General features: G+C 36.9%; 1 protein-coding gene and 1 pseudogene across 2 annotated transcripts in view; one reads left to right on the top strand and one right to left on the bottom strand.

The window, feature by feature from the left end:
- Pde11a (phosphodiesterase 11A) overlaps positions 1 to 24,629 on the top strand; it is a 381,408-nt gene that overhangs the window by 43,331 nt on the left and 313,448 nt on the right. For both annotated transcript variants that reach the window (XM_048808008.1, XM_048808009.1), the window contains exon 2: positions 8,887 to 9,045. In XM_048808008.1, coding sequence (XP_048663965.1) covers positions 8,887 to 9,045 — 159 coding nt within the window. The remainder of the gene's footprint in view (positions 1 to 8,886; positions 9,046 to 24,629) is intronic.
- On the bottom strand, positions 4,731 to 5,186 carry LOC107138331 (annotated as a pseudogene).

Genomic DNA, 24,629 nt, shown 5'->3' with positions numbered 1-24,629 from the left:
ATATACACAAATTTTGGGGTATCACCACTATATGGAAATGACCCATAGTCAACTCAACCTCAAAACATCCATGATGAAACTCCCCACCTTGAAATCTGTTCCCCACTCAGTGAATCACCCCACCACCCAACCTGCACCAGAAAAATGCAGTTTTGTAATTCTTTTCCTTTCACAACCTTTCATTAAATTAATCAGTTAAGTCCTCGTGATTCTATCTTCTAAATATCTTTCAATTCAGTCCATTTTCTGCCAACTCTACTGCCACTAACTGCCATTGCAGCCCAGAGATGAACTGGATTTCTTATTTCCAGTTCATTTTTCACATGTGTTCAGAAAAGTCTTTCTAAAATTATCACCCACCTTCTTTTTTAAAAAACAAATTATTTATTTATTTTAATTAGGTATATATGACAGCAGAATGCATTTTTATTCATTGTGCACAACTGCAGCACAACACACATTTCTCCCGTTGTACACAATGTGTTGCACCATATATGCAGTCATACATGTACCTAGGGTAATGATGTCCATCTCATTCCACCATCTTCTTAAAACCCTCTAGTGACCTTCCCACCCCTTCCTTTATGATAAATTTTTAGTTCTAAACCTGGTCACCAGGACCGCTAATCAGCTTCCTCCTAGTCTTTCCTGCACCATTTCTACCTCTTCCCATAAGAGCCATCCATCCCTTCTTTCTGATCTTTAAATTGACCAACTTTTTATTGCCTGTGGGCTTTGAACATACTATTCTCTTTTTCGGGAAGACTTTCCTTACCCCTCCTCATTCTTTCCCTCCCTCTTCTGGATAATTCTTATTGACCCTCCAGGGATCAGCCTGAGAAGTTCACTTTCTTTGGGAGGTTTTCTGTGCCCTTGGACTAGTGTGGTCCCAGACTTTGTGCCATAATACCCCGTTTCCCCTCCCATTGCACTCATTTGTCCTTGTTACTTGACTGGTGATATGTATTCTTAATATCTTCTATTATTGAACTTTCCTTCCCTTGTTAATGTAAAGAGTCATATATTTCTTTAATCATTTCCCTAATTTTCTTCATCTCCTAAAACTAATTTATGACTCAAATTTGGGCTCAGTTTTCTCAACTTTCTAAATTGGAGATTACCCTAGAGATTAACATACACATAAGGAAGTGTGCACTTGCATCAGCTCTTCTGACCTCACACTAGATAAGATTAACTTGATTCTAAGGTTTGAGTTAATTTGTGAGAATTATCCTTCATGGGAAAAGCATGTCTCAAGATGCTTTATTTAAAAAAAAAAAAACAAAACTCTGAGACTTCATGGAATAAATCTCACTTTCTAGCTTATGAATGGGAAGATTGATACTTATCACATTTATCAATATAGTAATTTTTTTTCTCCTCAAGTTAAAAGTTTACCAGAGAGTTGGTTGAATAGTGGTAGTAATGGTGGTGGTGGGGGTGTAGTTTATGACATTTGTGTGGTCATACTGAAACATCCTAGTGTCTATACTTATGTGATTTTGGAAACTTCAGTGTTGAATATTCCATAGGCTTGCTGTTTGGTACTCAGTTGGATTTTGATGGAAACGAGACTTTTATGTTCTAGAGATTTAGACTGACATAAAGGTAATGCCTACTTCAGAGTGGATTTTCAAGTCCAGCTCATCACCATCCACTCCATAGATATGCAACCATCTAAATATGTGCTACTCTCCTTGTTCTTTCCCATTTTAAGGCTTTCCCCATCAATGAATTTTATTGATCTCACTAGTGACTAAACTCATCATTTACAATAGTGGTTCTCATGTGAGAATCATATAGGAACATTTAAAAATATCAATATCTAGTATTGATTGATTCAATTTGTGATGGATTGTAATACAGGCATTGGTCATTTTGGAAACTTTCTCACATACAGTCAGTCATCAAAGGATGCACCTAACCTTGTTAAATAAATTGATTCATCAAACTTCTTTGCTCTCTTCATGTGTAAATTTTTACTTCATCTCAAACTACCCCATCTTAGTAAATGGCATTTCCATTTACGTAGTTTCTGTCACAGAAAACTGAGACTCATTTTTCTTTCTCTGTTCTCTCCTTTCCAACCAATTGATCAAAAAGTACTGTAGATACAACTACTCGCATATCTGTTTACTTTTATTTAACTCTATTTACCTTTTCTTAACCCAGACCATCTTTATGCTTTATCTGGACTCCTGAACTACCTGGTAGTTCCTATTCCAATTCTGTATTATCCTCAACAAAGTTCTTAGTTTTTAAGAATGGTCTTACTTTTTAAAAACCAAATATTTCAAACATTTAGGTAAGAATAGATTATCTATGTTCATGAAATCTTACCATCATACTATATTTGCTTCATATACCTTTTCTATAAATGGGTGGAATAAATTTTTATTATATAGCATTTAATATAAAAAAATTTATTTCATAGAATGCATTTTCACTTTAGAGCTTAACACAGTGAAAAATGACATTTTTTTTGCATTTTTATATTTGTAGGCAGATTATTTAGGACAAGTGCCAAACATGTTTGAGTTCTTAGTTTAGAATTTGTAATATTGGGATAACATCTGCAAGGGAGACCTCCATCTTAAATGAAACTTCTTTATATTAAAAGTTTTCCAAGCTCCTCTTCCTAGGATTTAGGAAATGGTAATATGAAATAGCAACATTTTCTAATTTTTAAAATTTCCCTAGGACATGTAGCATCAGTAGCTGGTATCAACTAGACAGAAGGGGAAGTTTTCAAAAATTAAACACTGTATAAATATTTTGCAAAGTCTTTACTTAAGAAGTAGCAATCTTTCTTTTTGTCTTTCATTACCAGAACAAACATAGAAGATGTTTGGTCATGTATTATGTTAATAAAGCTGGATCCTCTTTTACAGATTGGTAAATTAAAAGGCAAATCTCATACATAATGTTTAGTTGCACTGTGAGTCCTGTGAGAAGCTCAAATCCTGTGATGGAAAAAATCCCATCAACTCACTGAAATGAGGAATTCAGTCTCATAATTTCTTTATTTCTTTTTTAAAAATTTTTTGACAGTCACAGCATTTTATTTATTTAGTCTATTTCATTCAATCATCTGCCATATTGTTCTGGGCACCACCAGTATTACTGTCATTATTAATGTCATTTGGAGATAGCTATGCTTTAAAAAAAATCTGGGTTGGATCTCCATGATACTTAACTCCTGGTCAAAATTTTTTTCTTTACTCAAAAGTAACCCCTTGGGCGGGGATGTGGCTCAAGTGGTAGCGCACTTGCCTGGCATGTGTGCGGCCCAGGTTCCATCCTCAGCACCACATACAGACAAAGATGTTGTGTCCGCCGAAAACTAAAAAATAAATATTAAAAATTCTCTCTCTCTCTCTCTCTCTCTCTCTCTCTCTTTAAAAAAAAAAGTAACCCCTACTCCAAGAGAAAGATCAGGAAAGACTGAGATATATTTGCAAAAAAATTTATCTCCAGTAAAAACAATTCATAGCTCATGATCTCTCATGGGGGCTTTCTTTTTGGGGAGAGTTGTTTCTTATAAATGTTTGCTAATACAACAACCTGCCCAAGGAATCACAAAGGGAAATGAGGAATCGCTTCCAGAGAACAAGCAGATGCTCTCCAGGGAAGAAGCCCTAATGGCTCCTAAGGGTGACGGCACCATTCTGCCAAGTTAAAGGGACAGAGTTAGGGAACCTCTCCCCAAAGGCCAGTAGTAATAAAGTACATTCAGGATAATCAGGGAGGTAGTAACCAGCTGGAAAACCCAGAGGTTTGGATCTCTAGAGAGGAATGTGGGTGTGACTGAGTAAGCTAGGGCTGGATGAAGAAAGCGACAGAAAACAGGAGAGTGGGGAACAATCCACGTTTCCGAAGAGGGCCCACAGAAAGATGGTACCACTACTGAAGGCATCCTGTACTGTTCTAGGAGATGAAGTACATGGAATAATGATACAGAACAAGTAGAAAGTGAAGTGCTTCCCTCCTCTGTCAATAACACTGGAGGAGAACCACTGCTGATGCACAGGTGGGAACAGGTGCCCCGGGGAAAAGGACAGCTGCCTGAGTTGTGGCCCTGAATTGAAGGGGCAATCTAGCAGTGGCCATCACACTCTGCCTACCACAGAGCACTGTGTCCCTGGGGCTGTGTGCAAGGAAGGATCACTGCTGGCTGGCAACATCAGGGAAACCGTGCCCTGGCCCTCTGCTCTTGCTTCTTGGCAGGTCCTTTGGGCCTTTACACAACTGTTTAATTGAGGAGATAAGATCCTGGCTCACAGGTGCCTAACAAATATATTATGGAAGTGTCATTTCATTTTGGTTCAGAAAGGTGAGAAAAAAATTAGAAGAGATGTTTTACTCAGAAACAGGGAGCACAGGCTCACCAGCAAACAAATCTAGTACTCGTTTTAGCCCTGAAGACAGAGAGGACCAGCACAGCCAAGGGCCTCAAAGGGGGAGGCTGCAAATCTGCTGCCATTCAAGTTTTCTGCAGAACTTGAAAAGCCAGAGTTTTTTTTTTTTTTTCTTCTTATTTCTTTCTTAGGTAACAACTAGTCTACACAAGCTCAACCAGAGCATATGGAAAAAAAATGAACATTGAGAGGGTCTTAAATACCTTTGTAGGACAGGCACTTTTAGAATGTAGAAAGATCATCAAGTAAACTTAGCACCCCCCAAAAGAGAGTCTGAATGTAAAAGTGGAGAGGAAGTTTTGGCTATCTCCTTTAACTGTATTTTTTCCACTTTGGCCTGTAAGCAATCAAGATGGAGAGAGATGCTATCCCAAAGAGGAAAGTCTGCAAGAACCAGAGTAGTTGAGCCCGATTGTCTGTAATTCCTTTATACCTTTAAACCAAGCTCCAGGACGGCTCCTCTTGCTCTCTGCCTCAAGCCCCCCAGTGGGGGAAGCGAGATTCTACTGGAGAGGTTGCACAATACCATGGCATATAAGGACTCTCCCCCTGAATCAGCCAGGCAAGCCAATACCCATTATTCAGGAGGGTGTGATGGTAGTTCACCAAATACTGAGTAAAGTAGCCCAGGGGTCCAAGGCTCTGATAAGGAACACTCTGAGGCCAGAGGACAACACACGTGTAGTAGCCAAAGGAGAGGATGATGACTGGGAACCAGAACATACTGTCCCTCTGGAAGTAGGCTGCACTACCTGCTAAGGTCCCCATCACTGCAGCATCTCCAGGGGAATGAGCGGCCACACAGTTCCGCGCAGGGGTGGAAGCTGGGTCAGACCTAGGCTGGGTGTGGGAGAGGCTTACGCCAACCCAGTGCCGGTGGAAGACAGAAATCAGTCTCTCTATTGCACTCCCTTGTCTCTCTTTTTTTTGGCATCTGGGATTGAATCCTGGGGTGCTCAACCACCGAGCCACACCCCCAACACTTTTTTTTTTAATAGTTTATATAGAGCCATGCATGGTCTCAATGAGTTGCTTGAGTCTCATAATTTCTTAGATACAATTAATCTCAAACTTTTACTCAAAGATTAAATTATGAAAATAAGTACATGAGGGGAGAAGAGGTTTGTCTCAACAGTGGATGTCTCTGTTGTTTCCTCCTTCTGTCAGTTGAATGGCATGACAAAGCAGAGGTAAAGAGGTGCCCAGTCAGCTCTTCAGGTACTAAGCCAGAAAGGTTAGAACTTCTACAGTTCTGTGATAGTTGAAATAACAAAGCTCAGCAAATAATGCTGAGAGTGTCAAAATGTCTGCCTTGGCAACTTGGTGCCATGCATCTCCATGGACATAGTCAGAAACAACTTGTCCAAGGACTAGGGACCGTGGAAAGTGAGGGATGCTACCAGAAAGTAGTATATCTTGGAGCAAGGATTCAGATCAGCAGCTAGATACAGACTTAGGAGCAAAACACTAATAACCCTCTCACTAGCCTTGGGAATAGAAAGATGGCTAGGTGACACATGAATGAGTTTGCTGCAATCCATACCATTCTGGAGAAATGCTGATCAGCCTCCTAGGACACCACACAGGACATTCCATCTTCAGGAGAGCCACCTTCTCATTCCCTAGTTGTTCTTATAAAGAAATAAAATTTATTGTTAGAATTGAAACCTCCTCTATACTTTTCCCTAATGCCATTTTCTCCCTTACTTTCTACAGGTGACTACTAATATAAATTTGATATTTATTTTTCTCATGCATATTTTATATTTTTATTCCATATTTGAATCAATAAATAATATTCCATATTGTTTTAAAAAACTTACCAGTTTTTTACATAGAGTACACAGATGGTATTAGACTGCAGCTTGTTCTAGTTAACATTTAAAAAAATTCTTTTTAGATGTAGATAACACAATATCTTTATTTTTATTTATTTATTTTTATGTGGTGCTGAGGATTGAACTCAGTGCCTCACACATGCTAGGCAAGTGCTCTACCACTGAGCTACAGCACCAGCCCAATATGTCTTTGATATTTGTTCATGTTGATACAAGTAGCTCTAGTTTATTCATTTAAATTGTTGTATAATGTGATATCAAATAGAGATGTGATAATTTACTTGTTTTTCTGTTGATCGGCATGCAAGTGACTTCTTATTTCTTATTTTCATAAGTGATTTTTTAGTGAATATTTGTGTTTCACTCTTCTGTTTGTGTGCAAAAACATCTCTACATATATGCCAGGGAGTGAACATTGGGGACTCAGGGTCTTAAAAACTTTTCTATATTTTGCATAACTGTAGCACAATTAAAAATAAATTATTTAGAAATAGTATTCAGCCCCTACAATATTCCAGGATGAAGCAGTAAATAAGTAAATGAGAAATTTCTGCTGAGATCTTATATTCTAGTCAATGGAGAACAAGTAAATTAGTAAGATAATTTCAGAGAATACTAATTGCCAGAGAGTGAACCATGCCCTTCTTCTGCTTCAGGTTCTTCCACAGATTTCCATTGCATTTAGGTTTAAATATAATTCCTTTACAGGCCAAGAAGTCTTGTCACCATTTGGTCCCTGTCCAGCTCTTTCATTCTCTGTTTGGCTTCCTACCCTGTACCACATTAACTGTGGTGTCTTTTGAACTTACTATGTTTTTGATTTGTTTGTTCAGGACTTTTGTAGGCAACTATCCATCTTCCTGGAAAGTTCTTTTCCTCTTTCTTTGCCTCTCTTACGCACCTTGTTCTTTTCCTCAGTATCACTTATCACAGTATATCTTTAAATATTCATGTGTCATCTGCCTTACCTAGTAGATTGCAAGCTCATGAGGCAGAGATGCTTCTTTTTCCTTTCTGTGTATCTCCTCTCTTGCAGCCTGACACATAATGGTTCCTTGGTGAATTTAAAAATAAAAATAAAAATAAGTGTTTTCCTGAAAGTTTGGTTAAATGTTCATTTTGAACAAGAGATTTGGTTTCAATTTTCTTCTCTCCTTTAGGCTCTCCGCCTCTGATTAAGGGTGGGCTCCATGGGTCCCAAAACCAGAACCAGGTCTTATCATGGCTGTCCTTGTGATATTGGAGGTGCCACATAACCCAGAGGTCCACCAGGTGACCAGATGCAGTGTTAGTTTGGTCTTAACCTTATCCAAAGCCAGCCTCCTTAAACCACTGGATTCAATCCTTATCTCTAGCTGGGGCAGTAGGGGTGGGTGTGTGTGTGTGTGTGTGTGTTAAGCTTCCTGGAGTGTTTAAGGAGCTTTGCTCTTGACCCTGGCTTGAAACAGCAAGCCTAGTTCCAGCTTATCATCTTCCTTGCAGTGGTTTTATTATATTATCTAACATTAAGTCCATGCTCAACTTTTGCCAGTTGTCTCCCCCAAAAAATATCCTTTGTGAAATATTTGAAATTGTCAGTAAAGAATTGTCATACACTCTATTTGGGCTTTAGGCCTCTTAAGTCTTCTTTAAACTAAACAGCTCCTGTGGTTTTATTTTTATTTTATTTTTAATTACTTTTGTCTCTCACAATGTTAACACTTTTGAAGCATCCAGGTCAGGTTTCTGATAGAATGACCAGTAATCTGCATATTCCTTAATTTTCTTTTCCTGGATAATTAGACTCATGCTACACATTTGGCAAGAACACTCACGTTCTTTGTTCATTATTGATCATGCTTAATTTAGTTACTTGTTTAAGGTAGTGTCTGATAGATCTCTTCATTATAAAGAAACCTGTGATGACTGTAATTAATAAGAAATCTTAGGGGTAGCACTTGAAGATCATGTGAATATATTGCTTAGCAACAGCATTTACCCAATGGTATCAGTGTCCATTGATGATCCCTGCTTGGAACCATTATTATATTTGTGTTGCAAAATAGATAGTACATAATTTTATCATTCACTCTACATTTTTAAAGCTGGCATTCTATAGATAAGACTTTTATCTCCTCCTCTCCCACCCCTTTTGGGAGTTTTTCAAAATATCACTATGAATTTATAGGTTCTTTTTTTCACAAATAATTTTAATAATATTTTAATAAGTAGCATACTGTGGGGTTCACTTAGGACACCTGTCCCTCCTCCAATTTTGATATGTTGCAGTTCAGTTTAAGTCTCTCTTCACTTACCATTACTAACAACTATAGTGATGATTTATTATAATTTATGCTGTATTGGTGAATTAAACACGAAGTCGAATCTACTGTTGGGATTAAAAATCCACAGGAGAGGGCCAGGGTTGTGGCTCAGTGGTAGAACGCTTGCCTAGCATGTGTGAGGCACTGGGTTCAATCCCCAGCATCACGTAAAAATAAACAAATAAAATGAAGGTATTATGTCCATCTACAACTTAAAAAAAAAATCCCAGGAGAAAATTCCTAGTGATAGAGTATTGTATACAGAATTATTCCTGTTCCCTAATAATAATAACTTTGCAGCTTATGTTTTCTCTGTCTTATTTGTAGGATCGAAGATTCAATGATGAAATCGACAAGCTAACGGGATATAAGACAAAATCACTATTGTGCATGCCCATCCGAAGCAGTGATGGTGAGATTATTGGTGTGGCCCAGGCTATAAATAAGATTCCTGAAGGTGCTCCATTTACTGAAGATGATGAAAAAGTAAGATTTCGTGTCTTGCATGACTTGTACTTTCCTTTTTGATCACTGATTGCTGCTCTCCCTGAAAAGACAGGAATTATGTGAATAGCTGTTTGATTAGCCTATTCATGGATCAAAGAGCTTTTTTCATGTTATCTAGAATGAAATAGGAGGTTTTTTTATATTTCATCAGATGTAATATAATTGAAAATAATTACTTTGTCTTTTTTTTTTAAAGCTTGCTTTTCATTATAAGCCTCAGCAGTATTCTTGTTATTCCTTGGTCTTTATCTTCCTTATAAGCAAGCTTTTTAATTGAGGATCACCACACTACCACACATGGCCCAAAGGAAGACAACAGAAGACAGGAAGATTACTGTATTTCAGAAACTCAGCGTTTTCTGTTGTATTTTTATCACTATAATAAAGAATTGTTTTCTCAGTTCTTATATAAAAACCTCAATAAAAATGAATGTTATTTAATTGTTATCCCAAATTGCTAATAAAAAGAACATTATTTTTTGCCCCTGAAGAGCAGTTGACCTTGGCAAAAGTGGTGTACTTTTTGTTCTGAAATTTTAACTCCTTGTCTAGTAGTTTATTTGTCAGCTTATCTTAAAACGGAGACTTTTCAAATAACTGAAGATCTGGTCTGAAGCTCTTGCCTTCATATTGAATAGAATCTGGTTGAATATTTATATGATTTGTAGTAAGGCAAACCTCAAATTAGTTTGCTTAAGTTTGTTGACTGCCATAGTCCTATTTGATTAAAAACACTTTGTAACTTAACCTCTGGATATGGGTTTGCTTTTTGCTAGTGCTAATGACAAATGTTCCAGTACAGAAGGTCAACATAAAATATGATGATATTAGAAGATATTTAAATGAAAGGAGTCCTTGATTGTGGTTATTTCTATGGTGGAATTGGAACAGTAAAAGCTTATAAACTCATAGAGAATTATAGGACCTCAGATGATTATTTTTACCAATTTAATAAACTGATTCAGTATATGAGGCACTTGGGTTGGGGTCATAGGCATAAAGAAAGGGGCTCTGAAGGGGCTTCTTGAAAGAGGTGGTATTTGATCTGCTCTTTGAAGCAATAACTGGCCCCATCAGATAGAACTAGGTGAGAAGGAAAGGACTTTTAGAAATGTACATAAATGTAGGTCAACTCATTTGCCATAAAAATATTTCCGTAGAATGTATAGATAAATCAAAAAATTTATTTTGTGTCATAAATGACAGAATCCTGAGAATATTGCTTCCAAGGATTTAGATAAAAATATTTGGAGTTTGTGGCTTTTCAAACATAACAACCACACACCCATATCATCCCCCAAATAGTTTAGTTTATACACAGATGGAAATCTTGCCTTTGCTCTGCCTTCTTCATTATAGGGATCCTGTTATTATTTAGTTCTCATTTTGGATTCCATTCATGTTAAGTTTGTTTCCTGAATGTCTCTCAGTGGATTTATGCTTATAAGACAGGGATCCATCAGTTCTGAATGATGCAAAGAGAAGGTTTGCACAGGGTTTTGTACCATTCTTGAGAAGTATCAATGTTTAGATCTATCAGGAGTGAGAGCTCCAGCTAAGTCCCAGGTTGGCTAATGACAAGCAACTGCATTGGTGCATTGGAGAGCACTTCTCTCAGTTTCCTCATCTTTCAACTATATTATCTACTACTCTATGTGATAATTAAATAAGACCCTAAAATACTTTTAAAGATATAAGGCAAGTGTAAAACATAAATTTTATATTTATATTTGAACAAACATTTTCCCTAAGAGTTTAAAAAACTTTTGTATTTGTTGCTTATCCTCAAGCAATTTATTTCTTAGATTCAATCCTATTTGAGTATTTTTTTGTTCCAAATGTTATGTTTTTATCTTCTGCATTTATCCTGTGTGCCTACAGTAGCATGTTTGTCTTCAAACCTCTACAATTTCCTCTCTTGACTTAAAAACCCTACTGCACTTTTACTTCTTGAAAAAAGCCTTAATGGTCAGGGCAGGTGGATTGTGTTCAGGCAGGTGACATAGTCAAGGTGAATGAGTCTTTGTATTGCAGATCCAATAGGCTGTGTGACTCAATAGTAGAGCATTTTCCTCACATGCATGGGGTGCTGGATTCTATCCTCAGCACCACATAAATAAATAAAATGAAGGTATTGTGTCCATCTACAACTAAAAAAATTAAAAAATTAAAAATAGGAGTGGTGAAGAAGAAAAGCAGAAAACAAAATCCAGAAATGATTCATGGGAGAGAACAAAATCTGGCTAATTTTTCCAAATAAGGGAAGACAATTTAGCATAATTGCTGCACAGTGGGCCTATCTGGGTTGAAAGTCCATCTCTTAACTGGACTTCAACTTCTCCAAGCCAGTAACCTCAAGTCACTGCATTCCTACATTCTTCTCCTCTTTCCATCATAAGACTTGCCAAATCTTTGATTTTTTTTCAAATGCAAGTGATGGCAGCTGACTTCCTTGTTATAGTAATATCTGAATATATAGACTGTTTCCATTTAGAAAATTTTTGAGTCTATATGCCAGGTACTCTTCTGGTGTTAGGGTTTCAACAATGAAAAGGAAGATAAGCTTTAGAAATTCATGATTCTCGTGTTATTATTAATTCACAAACTATTTTACTTGGATTTACAGGGTTATCCTTATAATAATTCTACTTTTAAATTTTTTTTAAGAGAGAGAGAATTTTTTTAATATCTGTTTTTTAGTTTTTGGCAGACACAACATCTTTGTATGTGGTGCTGAGGATCGAACCTGGGCCGCACGCATGCCAGGCCAGCGCACTACCGCTTGAGCCACATCCCTAGCCCAATAATTCTACTTTTAAACATAAGGTTATCCCATACTTATATGTCCACATGTGAATGTAGTCTATACCTGCCATTTGGAGGAATTATAGTTTCTTCTTTTCTTTTTCTTTTTCTACCTTGTCATTGTCTTATTGCTAGGAATTTGAGTTATCTCCAGTTTTCCACTAATACAAATAGCCCCTGAATGAACATCTTGAACAAATTACCTTTTCTCTTTTTGTTATTTGCTTGGGGTATATTCCAAAGACTGAAATTAGTGAGTCAAAGGGCAAGAAAAGTTTTATAGCTCTCATTCCATATTCTCAGAGAGCTTTGGAAATATTAAACCCCGCTTACAATAGTAGCAGCTCACATATACCTATTTTCTCAGCACCCTACCAACTTTGTTTATCTCACTTTTTAAAACCCCAATTAATTCTCCTTAGTCTCCCAAGAAGGTTTCAGACAACCTCCTCCCATATTCAGAGTGTATACTCCAGCAACAGAAGTGATTTCAGTGATGCCCACAAGGAAGGAAAAATGGGAGGGAAAGGAAGCCTTGTCATTAGTGTTGAGCCTCTGGGCTCCGGAGCCAGAAAGCCACCAAGATAAGTTTAAATCTTTGCCCTGCTGCTTGTTAGCTGAATGACCTTGAAAAAGTTGCCAAATCCCTCTGAGCCTCATAACCTTCATTATAGAGTTGTGAGGAGTAAAATAGACAATAGAGATGTGAAGAGTTTAGAATAACACCAAAAAAGAGCCTCGTGAAATCTCACCATATATTTCAAAAGTAATTTGAACCCTGTTTGTCATTTGACCGTGTACAAATAACTTCTATCTCATCATTCATATGGATAATGGTAAATTTCTTGCACATTTAATATAATACAATTTGTATATCCTGTTATCTTAAAATTTCAGCTTCTGGAAATGGTAAGTTATAAATAGTATAATTGAAAAAACTTTGCAATATGAAAATCAGGAAGTTATTTTTATTTGATATTTTAAAAATTAAATGTTTTACATTCATTTGGGGCTATTTATGTATCCATCATAATGGCTCATGTGATCATATTTTGTTTCTTGAAAATTCTGTGCATAAGATTCAATGGCTGGCTATGTAGTATTATGTAATAATTGTTGGAAGAGACTAGAAAAGTAATCAGTTTATTTTCCCTACTTTAATCCAATGCAGGGATCTATATTTGACAGATGGTCATCCTGCCTCTAACTAGAAACTTTCATTTTAATTACTTTAAAATATTTATATATATATATAATTTTTAGTTGTTGTGGACCTTTATTTTATTAATTTATTTTTATTTGGCGCTGAGAATCCAACCTAGTGCCTCACACATTTTAGGCAAGGGCTCTACTTCTAAGCCATAATCCCAGCCCCCAAATCATCATGTTTTTGAAAGTTCTTGGATAATTATCAAGGATTTTATCAGTAGTGATGAGAGTTTTGTGTGCAATATAGTCTCCCATATGCAAGTTTAATACTGACAAATTACAGGTTTGGTAATTCACATTGGAAGTACACATAAAGTCAGACCATGCAGAAGAGATAATTGGAATTTTCTGGTTCACTTCATGGGTCTCAAGCAAATGCTCCTGTTTTTCAGTGATATGTCTGAGCTAGTTGATTTAGGTGGTATGACTAGAGTCCTTGCCTGCAATTAATGTTTCATTTTGTTATACCTGGACGAGTAAGGGAGGTGTTTCTGTGCAGAATGAAACAACGAGACCAGATAGGTGAAAGCGTTTGTGAACTATTAAAATGTGTGGGTGCTCTGGTGTGAAAATGGGGAAATGGAAATGAACACAGGCTCTTATCAGCCCTTTAGCGTTGCCTAAACTTCAGCCCCAAAGTTGCCGTTTCTTATTACCATGTTGCATAAAGCTCAAAATGTCTATTCCAGTTTCTTTCCAACAGCTGATATATAACAGTTGTGGCTCAAAGTTCTTCTTTGGCTAATCTCCATGGTGTTTCTTTAGCTTGTGGTCACCTTTCTTCAGCTCACAATTCAGAGCATTTGGCTACCATACTTTTTTTTGTGCCTACATGTTCAGGTACCCTGTAGAGCTGGAATTCAGCGGCTGAATTTGGCGGTAGGGTGTGGGAGAAGGGTGGCTGGCTGTATTCCAGGAACTTGTTACTGGTGATGCTGTCCTACCAACTGGTATTAAGATGGCACAGGGATGATGCTAACAAGTCTCTGTAGAGGCTGGATTTTGTTATCAGCAACAGGTCTGAGACTCATAGCCAGATAATGGGGGAGGATTTCATAAGCCCTTGGCCTTATATTTTGAAATTGTTTCTGATTGTGTGAGGCTAATATTTAGGATGTTGAATACATTATGCTGATGGGGTTAACAAATTAGTGGTCCCAGAAGACTGAATGCAATTCACTCAAGTGTTACTTGCATGGGATTTGATTAGCATAAGATTGATTTTTAAAATTTGAATACCTTTAGACATGGCTGCAGGCTATAGTTCTACCACAATAGCAAATCCCCAAATAACTAATCCGTTTAAGAAAATTACCCCAATGGGAGCAAGGATAGTCAAGTTTATTCTGTCATCTTATGAATAATTTGTTCCTATAAAAGATACTTCGAAAAGTACCATTCAAATACTTTAAAAAAAGATTTTTGGGGCTGGGGATGTGGCTCAAGCGGTAGCCCACTCGCCTGGTGTGTGTGGGGCACTGGGTTCGATCCTCAGCACCACATAAAAATAAAAAAAAAATAAAAAGATGTTGAGTACGCGGAAAACTAAAAAATAAATATTAAAAAAATTCTCTCTCTCTCTCTCTTTCTTTAAAAACAAACAAACAAACAAACAAAAAACCATTTTGTTATATACATATATATATTACAACAACTCTATCAGGCTACTTTATGTGTTTTCTATTAGTACTCCATTGTCTTAAAAGATATTTAAGTGCTAAAAGAGAAAAGAATTAACTAATTGTAATAAATGCCCTTTGTGTTCTTATCTCATTATTTTAACTTTCCTGCCTGTATTTGAACTAAGATTTTTGAACCTGTTGCAATGAAACTAGAATTAATTAACAGTGTCATGAAAGGAGGTTTTAAAAGTCCTGGCAGATGGCTCATGATTTCAAGTTGTATTTGATCAATATGATCTCAGTCTGGGGAAAAATTTGGACCTACAAGTTATTAATTGCAGTATTTTGTCAATAGTTAAATCATGATCTATTAGTCACTGCACTATTTGCCTTTTAATGGTTATTACCCAGGGTCCACATGGTCACTGTGAAACTACAGGAACTCCCAAGACCAATTTGTTCATGTTTTATGCATTCACTGGACTATATCTGATTGAGAGACACAGAAATAACCAAGATTTATGAGAAAACTGTTATCAACACTCTGTCATAACTCAAGTTAAACTTCAGGGATTTGGGGGGTGGGGTGCTGGAAAAGTATTGTTATGAACTCCTGTTGGTATTCCTTGCCTCTTCTTGTGCAGAGTCTAACTTTGGAATAACAAGGCAAGTCAGCCTGCCCTGGCCAGCTTAGAGGTTTACATTTGATGAAACTGGTTTGCTATTCTCCCAATCTTGTCTTGAGCTCCCTACTCCCATACTTTTGCTTATATTCTTATCAAATTGCAGAGTTCTCTTCTTCCCCTTTTTTCAAAGCTTAAGTCAAATCTGTCATCTTAGACCTATTTGGACAATTCCTAAAGTGATTACTGTTTAACATTAATAGTGGTCCCTGACCTCTGAACTGCTCTGATGCTGAATACTCTTAACTAACCATGCCCCACCTGATAGAGAACAAAAACTATATACTTTAACTTTGCAACTTGGAGATGTTGTGATCCATTTTTCCATAGAAATGGAATGTAGTAATTGATACAGGGGAAATGTAACACTTTATGCTTTGGATATAGCCCTTGCTGCTCTGCCACTGCAACTTATTTTTAAAATGGACATGTTTCTTTCTCTTCCTCTCTCCCTGCTCCTCCCTACTCTCTCCCCCTCCCTAATCTCTGAGGAAACAGGACTACCTTTCTTCCCCATTTTAGACAGATTTACCTGTCCTTGAGTACACACCCACCATAGGAATGAAGTAATCCAGATTTAGAGGATGGTACAAGTAGATCTCAGAAATGACTGTCTCCCAAATTAACAAGTGAATTACAACTTCAACAGAGAACCAGTGGAATATATCCTTTGAATCACCTCTTTAAAAGTCGCCTGTTCCTGCTGATGGGCAGAATCACAGCTTCTGGGATAGGTGTCCCCTGTGTTTTTCCTTTGCTAGAAAAGCAATAAACCTTTTTTTTACTTTTTCTCAATAAAACAAAACAAAAAAACCAACCAAACAAAATGGTCCCTGATATTTTACAGTTTGACTTTTTTTCAGATGTCCCCAAATGATTACAGTTAGATTTGAACTAACTACTCACTGAATAAGTATCTAGTGATCAAATATTCAGGAATTTAAAAAATCAATAATATAACAATGACACAAAATGAAGGACAAAAACTGCATAGTATATATATATATTTTTTATTCCAGATAGTTGGCATGTATGTAGATTTATAGGTCCCTGGAAAATATTCTAATGTCTTTTGATAGCTAACAAATGGTATTTGTAATTTCATGCTTCCTTAGTTTCCTTCTCTCTTTTTCCTTCTTCTTCTATTTTTTTTTCTTATGGTACTGGGGATTAAACTGAGGGGGCACTTTATCACGGAGCTACATCCCCAGTCCTTTTATGTTTTATTTTAAGACAGGTCTCACTAAATTACCCAGAGTTTCCTCCAACTTGGATCCTCCATACTTTAACCTCCCAAGTCTATGTGGTTACAGGTGTGTGCCACTGCACCCAGCTTTCTAGTTTCTCTTTTTATGTTTCTGAGAGTTACCAAAGACATGTTAAAGTACTGTTATGCTCGAATTCAGGACCCCCAAAAGACCACCAGAGACCAGGATCGATGTAAGCAGCAAAGAGGTGTTTAATGCGAGCTAGCTCGGTCCTCCGCACGCGCACACAGCAACTGGTGATGCTGAGAGGCCCCGAACCCAGGGTTTTCAGAAGTTTTATATACTCTTTGAGGAAGGCAGGGACTTCACATACATCATAGCATCTCTAAGCAAATCATCACACACCGCGGGAAAATCAAACAACAACTCTAAAACATGATTAGCATATCAAGTGGTGGGAAAGAATCTGGAAAGGATTATTGGTTAGTACATGAGGGGGATTCCTTTGAACTGATTGGTTTAAGCCAAGAGTGGTGTACGTGCTGAACTACATGGTTTCCCAACATGTTATCAACCACCATAAACTACTGGGAGGGTCATCTGGCATCCCAGGTATTTTTCCTGTCTCATGCTGATTGGTGGTTGCTAGGGGGTTGCTATGGTTCCTCACCTAGTCTGACTGAGTCAGGGACACCTGGCTCTGCAGTTCTCTCCTGTTATTTGTGGATAAACAATTCAGCAGGGTGGGTATGTGACTAGGAGTGCTCTGTGAGTCTTTCCAAGGACAAGGGTCACACTCCCTTCCTTGGACAGACTTTGCTCTGAGGTAGAGGCTGGTTTTTCAGTACCTAGATGCTGCAGCCTTCTATTTCTTTTCATATGTTCCGAGGATCTAGTAAGGTAGTTTGTAGTTATCAGTAACATGAAACAAATGAACTCAGATGATTACAGGGCTGTAACTGTTACAATGCTGAATGCTGAGGGTTTTCGTGATCATGGGTCTATACAACAGTTTTAATGGTTGTGTAGCATTCCATTGGGTTGGGGAACTATTGATTCACTCAAAAGACATCACCATGTTTGAGACGTGGTGGAAAATATTGAGATTATACTGATGAATGGATAAAAATTCCTGCCCTTATACTTCTCAAAAGAAGAAATACAAACAGCCAACAAATATATGAAAAAAATGTTTAACATCTCTAGCAATTAGGGAAATGTAAATAAAAATTACACTGAGATTTAATCTCACTCCAGTCAGAATGGCAATTATCAAGAATACAAATAATATTGAATGTTAGCAAGCATGTGGGGGGAAAGATACAATTGTACCTTGTTGGTGGGATTGCAAATCAGTGCAACCACTCTGGAAAGCTGTATGAAGACTCCTGAAAAGATTAGAAATGAAACCAGCATGTGACCCAGCTAGCCCACTCCTCAGTATATATCTAAAAGATCTAAAATCAGCATACTATAGGGATATAGCTACGTCAATTTTTATAACAACACAATTTACAATAGCCAAGCTACGGAATTAAACTAGGTGCCTGGTCAACAGATGAATGGATGAAGAAAATGTGGTATATACACAATGGAGTTTTAGTCAGCCATAAAAAAGAATGAAATGATGGCATTTGCTGGTAAATGGATGGAGCCGGAGACTATCACGCCAAGTGAAATAAACCAGATCAGAAAGTCAAGGGTTGAGAGTTTTCTCTGATATGTGGAAGCTAGTCCAAAATAAGGAGAAAAAAAAAAACAGAAGAGGAAGAAAAAAGGGGTGTGATTCCATCAAAATAGAAGAATGAGGAAGGAGGAAGGGAATTGTAGGAGAGGGAGGAGGGACGAGTTAAGAAGAGTGGAATGAATCTGACCTAACTTTCCTGTGTGGGGTGTGTGTGTGTGTGTGTGTGTGTAAATGTACCACAGTGAATCTCACCATTATGTATATACAAGACACTAATAACTATGGTTGAGCACAGTGGCTCATACCTGTAATCCCAGCAGTTTGGGAAGTTGAAGCAAGAGGATCACAAGTTCAAGGCCAGCTTCAAGAACTTATGAAGGCCCTAAGCAACTCATCAAGACCTTGTCTCTAAATAAAATGAAAAACAGGCTGGGGATGTGGCTCAGTAAGTAAGTGACCCTAGATTCAATCTCTAGGACCAAAAAACAAAACAAAACTATCAACAACAACAACCACCAAAAACAAAAACAAAAACAAAAACAAAAACAACAACAACAACAAAAACACCTATAAGTAAAAGTATAACAGCATAAATCAGTTCAGTAGAAGTAAGGGAGCAGGGAGAGGGACTCCATAGGAGTGAAAGGGGAAGTATTGGGAACTGAATTAGAGCAAATTAGAGCAAATTATGTTCCATGCTTTCATAATTATGTCAGAATAAATCCTAAAAAGAACTAAAAAGAAAGAAAGAAAAAATTCCTGCCCTTTTGGAGTTTACATTTTAGTAGTAAAGACAGACAATAGAGTATAAGTGTATAACATTTCTAGTCATGATTAGGTATGTAATTTTTTATAATGTTGATAACTTAACAGTTTTTCTGTAGCTTTCACATGAGCATTTAATTGTGGTTTTGGTTTGTCTTACCCTAATGGATAATGATATTGAACATCTATCTTTTCAAATGCTTATTGGTGGAACATTTATTTTTAGGCTGTTGTTAAATTTTTTCTCTCCAGAAATTTGTATTAATTTACAATGCCAACAGTAGCATATAAATTTACAGCTTTTATCAGTTTCAATATTATGATTTTTAAAAATTGCATTTCCTTGCTTCTAATTTTACTTTATTTCCACTCCTTTGATTTATTCTGTATATGCATGTATTCCACAAGGAATTAATCAATCATGGTCTAAGTGGTTTTTTTAAAAAAATTTAGCATGATGCAAACTAACCTGAGCCAGTTTGGTTGAAACATATCTCCTAGGTTATTTATAATAGCTCCTAGGTACAGTATAATGGCTGCCAAAAATTTTGAATTACGTGTGAATTGGCTATTTTCCCATGAGCTTGCTATTTTGTTTCATTAATAGCAGATCTCTGACCAAATCCTGCCACACATAAAGACATTTATTTATTTAAACAAAAATTTATTAGTAAGTCATATCAAAGAGTTCATGTACTCTGTTCAGAAAGCTTCATGAAGTCCAAGCTTTCTTTCTTTTAGGTGATCTAAACATGCCTTGAAATATTCAGAAACAGGTTCTGATTGCTCTGATATGAACATCAGGCAGAATCTTTTGACCTGGTAGCAGGATTGAACAGCCTCAGGGTCTATCCCCATGGTTATAAGTTTGGAACTTGCTAGATCTTTACCCTTATTAATAGAAGCAGGTGTATCTGGAATATTATAACCAATGAATGTATCTTGAATATCACTAATTGAGGTAATTAGAGTTGATATCTAATATTCATTGTGCTTACTAATAAACTACTAATTTCACTAAGGAAATGCATTTCTGACATAGCAAAGGCTCAAGTTACTAAAGGCAGTTAAAGATCTTTGGAACTTGTAATATCCACATTTAGAGTGTGGCTTTCTGATTACTTCGGGAGTATGAATTCTTGGTAGGGCAACTGTCTGCTCCTTGACAAACCTCCTCCACACATTTGCACGTCATTTCACATTGTCTTTGCCATAGAATTTAGTGCAAATTATAGACACCATAACAGCATGCAGTGTTTCTCCTCTTAAATGAGAAAATAATGGAAACATTAATTAAGTGTTTACTCTATGATAGGAGCTTTGCATACATGATCTCATTTAATCCTCAAAGCAACCCTCACTTTATGGCTGTGAAAACTGAATATTAGAGACTTTAAAATTAGAGACCGTGGGAAGCCAATACCTTCTCTTGGCTTATTCTAGATTTCCTGCTCCTGTCTCACTGTGGAACATGGGGCTATCTGGTGCATGGTCTTTATTTTCTCATTTTTACTCTAGCGGCTCAGGAACAAATAGATTGTTTTGTACCTGATGCATATGAATAAGAGGTTAAATAAAATTGGAGCTTCTACATGTTCAATAATTTTGGAGGGTGGGGAGGAGGGTGTGACTGAGTAAAACATTTCTAAATTACACTGTCTGGTGGAATTTCAGTCTTTGATAAATAACTGTAACCAAGTTTGAGCTTTATGTATGTAAGAAAAGTCAAAAATTTAATATACTAGAGTTGAAAATAATTAAAATATAATAATGGCTTCATACATATATAATAATGAGGTAGGTAATTTAATATCTTTATTTGATTCTATTTTTGGTTTTCACTGACAAAGAAAACATTTTTAAATTTATGTGTTTTTTTGTGTGTAGTTTTTTCCTCCTGAGGATGAAAAGAAGGTAAGGCTTTAACTTTAGCTTCCTTTTGCTTTAAAAATTTGTGCTTCAAGTCAGAATTTACAAATAGTTTTCAGTTGTGCTGAGCAGTAAAGTGAGGTGTTCCTTTGTAAATTATCCTGCAGCCAATTTCAAGGTGCCTTTTTTTTCTATGTTTAGAAAAACTATAGAACATGAAGTTCAAACGAAGCTACCTTATATTCTTTGTTGGAGAATTTCAAATAGGATATTAGATAACTTTGTGACATACTTTGTAATTTCTTTAACCATACATTGATTTTAAAAATGTACTTGGGATTTTCCCCTCTTTTCTTCTTCTTTTTTATTGTATTGGAGGTAGAAATGAAACTATTTCTTTTTGTCATTTCCCATTATTTCTTTTTATTTCTCCCACATGTACCTTAGATAATATCTTTGCTAGATTTGATTGTAGGCTATTTTCACTGGCAGATTCTGATCCCATTGCCAATCAACAAAGGAGCATTTCCCCACCTTCTCATATTCTGCACACTCCATTTAGAAATGAGGAAAAGTCTCAAAGGTAGGCACTACTGTATTACCAAAGCAGGCAGCCAAGTCCCCCAGGGAGGGCCTGAGCTGGAGTGAGAGATGTGAAGAGGGGGAGGAAGTAATGAACAGTTTTGAAAAATGAGGTTATGTAAGTTAGAGCTGCCCAGAGATGCTTTGAGGGCCTATTAGACACAGTTCTTGAAAGGGGGCTTATATAAAACTCAAAATGCAATAATGAAACTCCCTCACTGGAGAGAACTTAAAATGATTCCTCATGAGAATAAACAGACACCACCAGATGGCTGGAACGTGTCTTTACACATCTATAAAGCCTGTTTGGTGTTTTGGAAGAATTGCTGTATATAGTGTAGAGTAAGGGACCATGGGAAACCAATACATTCTCTATAAAGGTGCCGTCCAGTGTTTAATAGCACAGAGGAGCACAACATCTGACAAGATTTAGTGCCACCTTCACTGATTATTTGGCATACTTTAGTTTCCAAAAGCCTATCTCTATTTTCTTTCTCTTGAAAAAGTTTCTAATTAATTTTGCAATGTTTTTAATACTGACATCAATTTTGTCATTATTTCTCAGTGGTCCTTGTGGTTCAATGTAACTGAAATTTGTTCTAGCTATTTTGTTCCACTTTCCATACTCAGAATGAGGCATCACAATAAGTTTTCAGTTATTCTCTCTGACATGAAGGTAGCAGAAGTCCTTGGACGAACCTATAAGTGTCCATTGCTCCTTTTCAGTGGTTGACTCTCAATTTATATAAAATCTTGGCTTAGCCATTTGACAGAATACTATCATGGTTCAGAGAGCCATAGGACATGATGGGAATTTTGCTATTCCAGTTTGTTTTAACCTCTGAAACATGGTGACAAGAGTTATTGTCTCTTGGAGATTGGGAAGACATTTCTCTCTAGATCTAGAGTCCAGTGTATTGAGATTTGATCTTGATCCTTGTGGTTTGTTGCCATAAATGTTTCAATTGTTTTACATTTTGAAGAGCAATCCAATCAAAACCAACAAAGCTGTACAAATTATGGCAAATTTCTCATCTGTAGTGTAGATTTCTTCAGTAAAAGAAAACAAACAAAACTGCTTCTTAGTTTCTTGTCTTAAAATTGTTGCTAGGGGGCAGATTATGCATAGATCACTGGGTCAAGTAAGGGTTATTGTTCCCTCAGCCATGCACAGAGTAATAAGTCATTCTCCTTCTAGAAATTATATCTTCTCTATTATCAGTATATAAAACACAGTTCTATTCGGGCTGGAAGTACAAGGTCACAGCTGTTCACTGGAAGATGATCCTTCACAATTATTCTGAGGAAAAAAAATGTTAGAAAAATACTCTGTGCCCTTCACGGCTCAATGATGTAAAATGTTCAGACTAAGCTCATTACAGACACTGAAGACATGGAGCTCATCCAGTGGACAGACCTGGGGGTCAGGTGCTATGTTTAGAAAGATAGTCAACTAGAATATGGTAGAATACATGCCAGGTGTTATGGTTTACATATGTGGTAACCCCCAAAATCTCATGTGTAAGGCAATACAAGAATTTTCAGAGATGAAATAATAAGACCATGAGAGGTGAATATGGATTAACTGGCTGGTAACTATTGGCAGGTAGGGTATAGCTAGGGGAAGTAGGTCACTGGGGGTGTGCCTTTGTGTTTTGTCTTTTGTCCTTGGTGAATGGAGCTTTCTCTTTGCTTATTGATTGTCCTGTCCTGAGCTGCTTTCCTCCACTGTGGTCTCCTGCCATGTTGTTCTGCCTTACCTTGGGCCCAGAACTATAGAGTTGGCCAATATGAATCTCAAAAACCATGAGCCAAAATAAACCTTTTTTCCTTTAGGTTTCTCATCATGCTTTTTGGTCATAGCAATGAAAAACTGACTGAATACCTCAGGTATACAGCTTGCTATATTTACTCTCTTAAAAAATATTGAAAGCATCAATCAAAATTTACCTTTGCAAACACTTTATCCCTCACATATAAATTAACTCATATGATTCTCTCAATGTTCTTATGGGGTAGGTTAGACAATGGTTTAGTTTTTCTTTAAAGATGAGGTAACTACATTCTGTCTTCTCTAGCAGGAAGTTAATAGTGGAAGTAGGAGGTCATTACTCTTTCCTTCTTCCTTGTCATATTTTTTTTTAAAGAGTGAACTGGTAATTCTTACTACTTAGAAAGCAGGGGCGACCTCAAAGCAAAGAGTACCCATTTAGTTAATTGTAGAAATTATATCATCCAACATACCAGAACGTGCAGCTAATGAGCCAATTGGAAATACAATTTTATTGGAAGATTATAACAGTGAAATACTATTCATATATGATGTACATTGAGCTTGCTAAAAAGGTAAAGGCTTTATATAACAGTTTTATTTTATAAATCCTCATGGAGAATTTGCTGAAAAAAACACTTTTTCTGAATGTATGAAAATCAAAGAAAACCCAGAGACCTAAAAAATTACTTTGTTGAAACTCTCATTTTAAAGCTAAAACAAAGGTAGAGAGTATTATATATCTACAAGTATTTGTGCCAGGTTGCATAATTAGAAAAACCACAGAGCTGAGAGTTGAATCTGCATCTTTAAGTTCTAATTTACTAGGGCCTTATTATTATTTTTTTTACCATGTATATATTTGGCTGCCTCCTGGCAGAGGACCAGATGAAGGTGATGGTCCTATTCTGCTCAGGGTACTTAAAAGCAAAGTTTATGGGTGGCCCTATTTATGAATAGGGAAATCCTAGTTAAGGAGTATCCCCAGAAACAAGTTAGTAGTATAATATACATCTCCCAAATGCTTTCTTGCCTGTATGGCACCCAATAAATTGAATCCATGAAATAAATTGACAGTAAAAAGATTAACAGGAGAAAAGGTACACAGACTTATTTTGTGCAGAGACATCACATGGATGAAAATCAAGTAACTGCCAGGATTACACCTGTAATCCCAGTGGCTCTGGAGGCTGAGCCAGGAGGATTGCTAGTTCAAAGCCAGCCTCAGCAACAGCAAGGTACTAAGCACCTCAGCGAGACTCTGACTCTAAATAAAATAAAAAATAGGGCTGGGGATGTGTGGCTCACTCGTTAAGTGCCCTTGAGTTCAGTCCCTAGTATTCCCCCTACGACCACCCACCC

Source organism: Marmota marmota, unplaced genomic scaffold, assembly GCF_001458135.2.
Source record: "Marmota marmota marmota unplaced genomic scaffold, marMar, whole genome shotgun sequence".
In the NCBI taxonomy this organism is placed as follows: Eukaryota; Metazoa; Chordata; class Mammalia; order Rodentia; family Sciuridae; genus Marmota; species Marmota marmota.
Note: the sequence above shows the minus strand (reverse complement) of the source record. Positions and strands in the feature narration are given on the sequence as shown.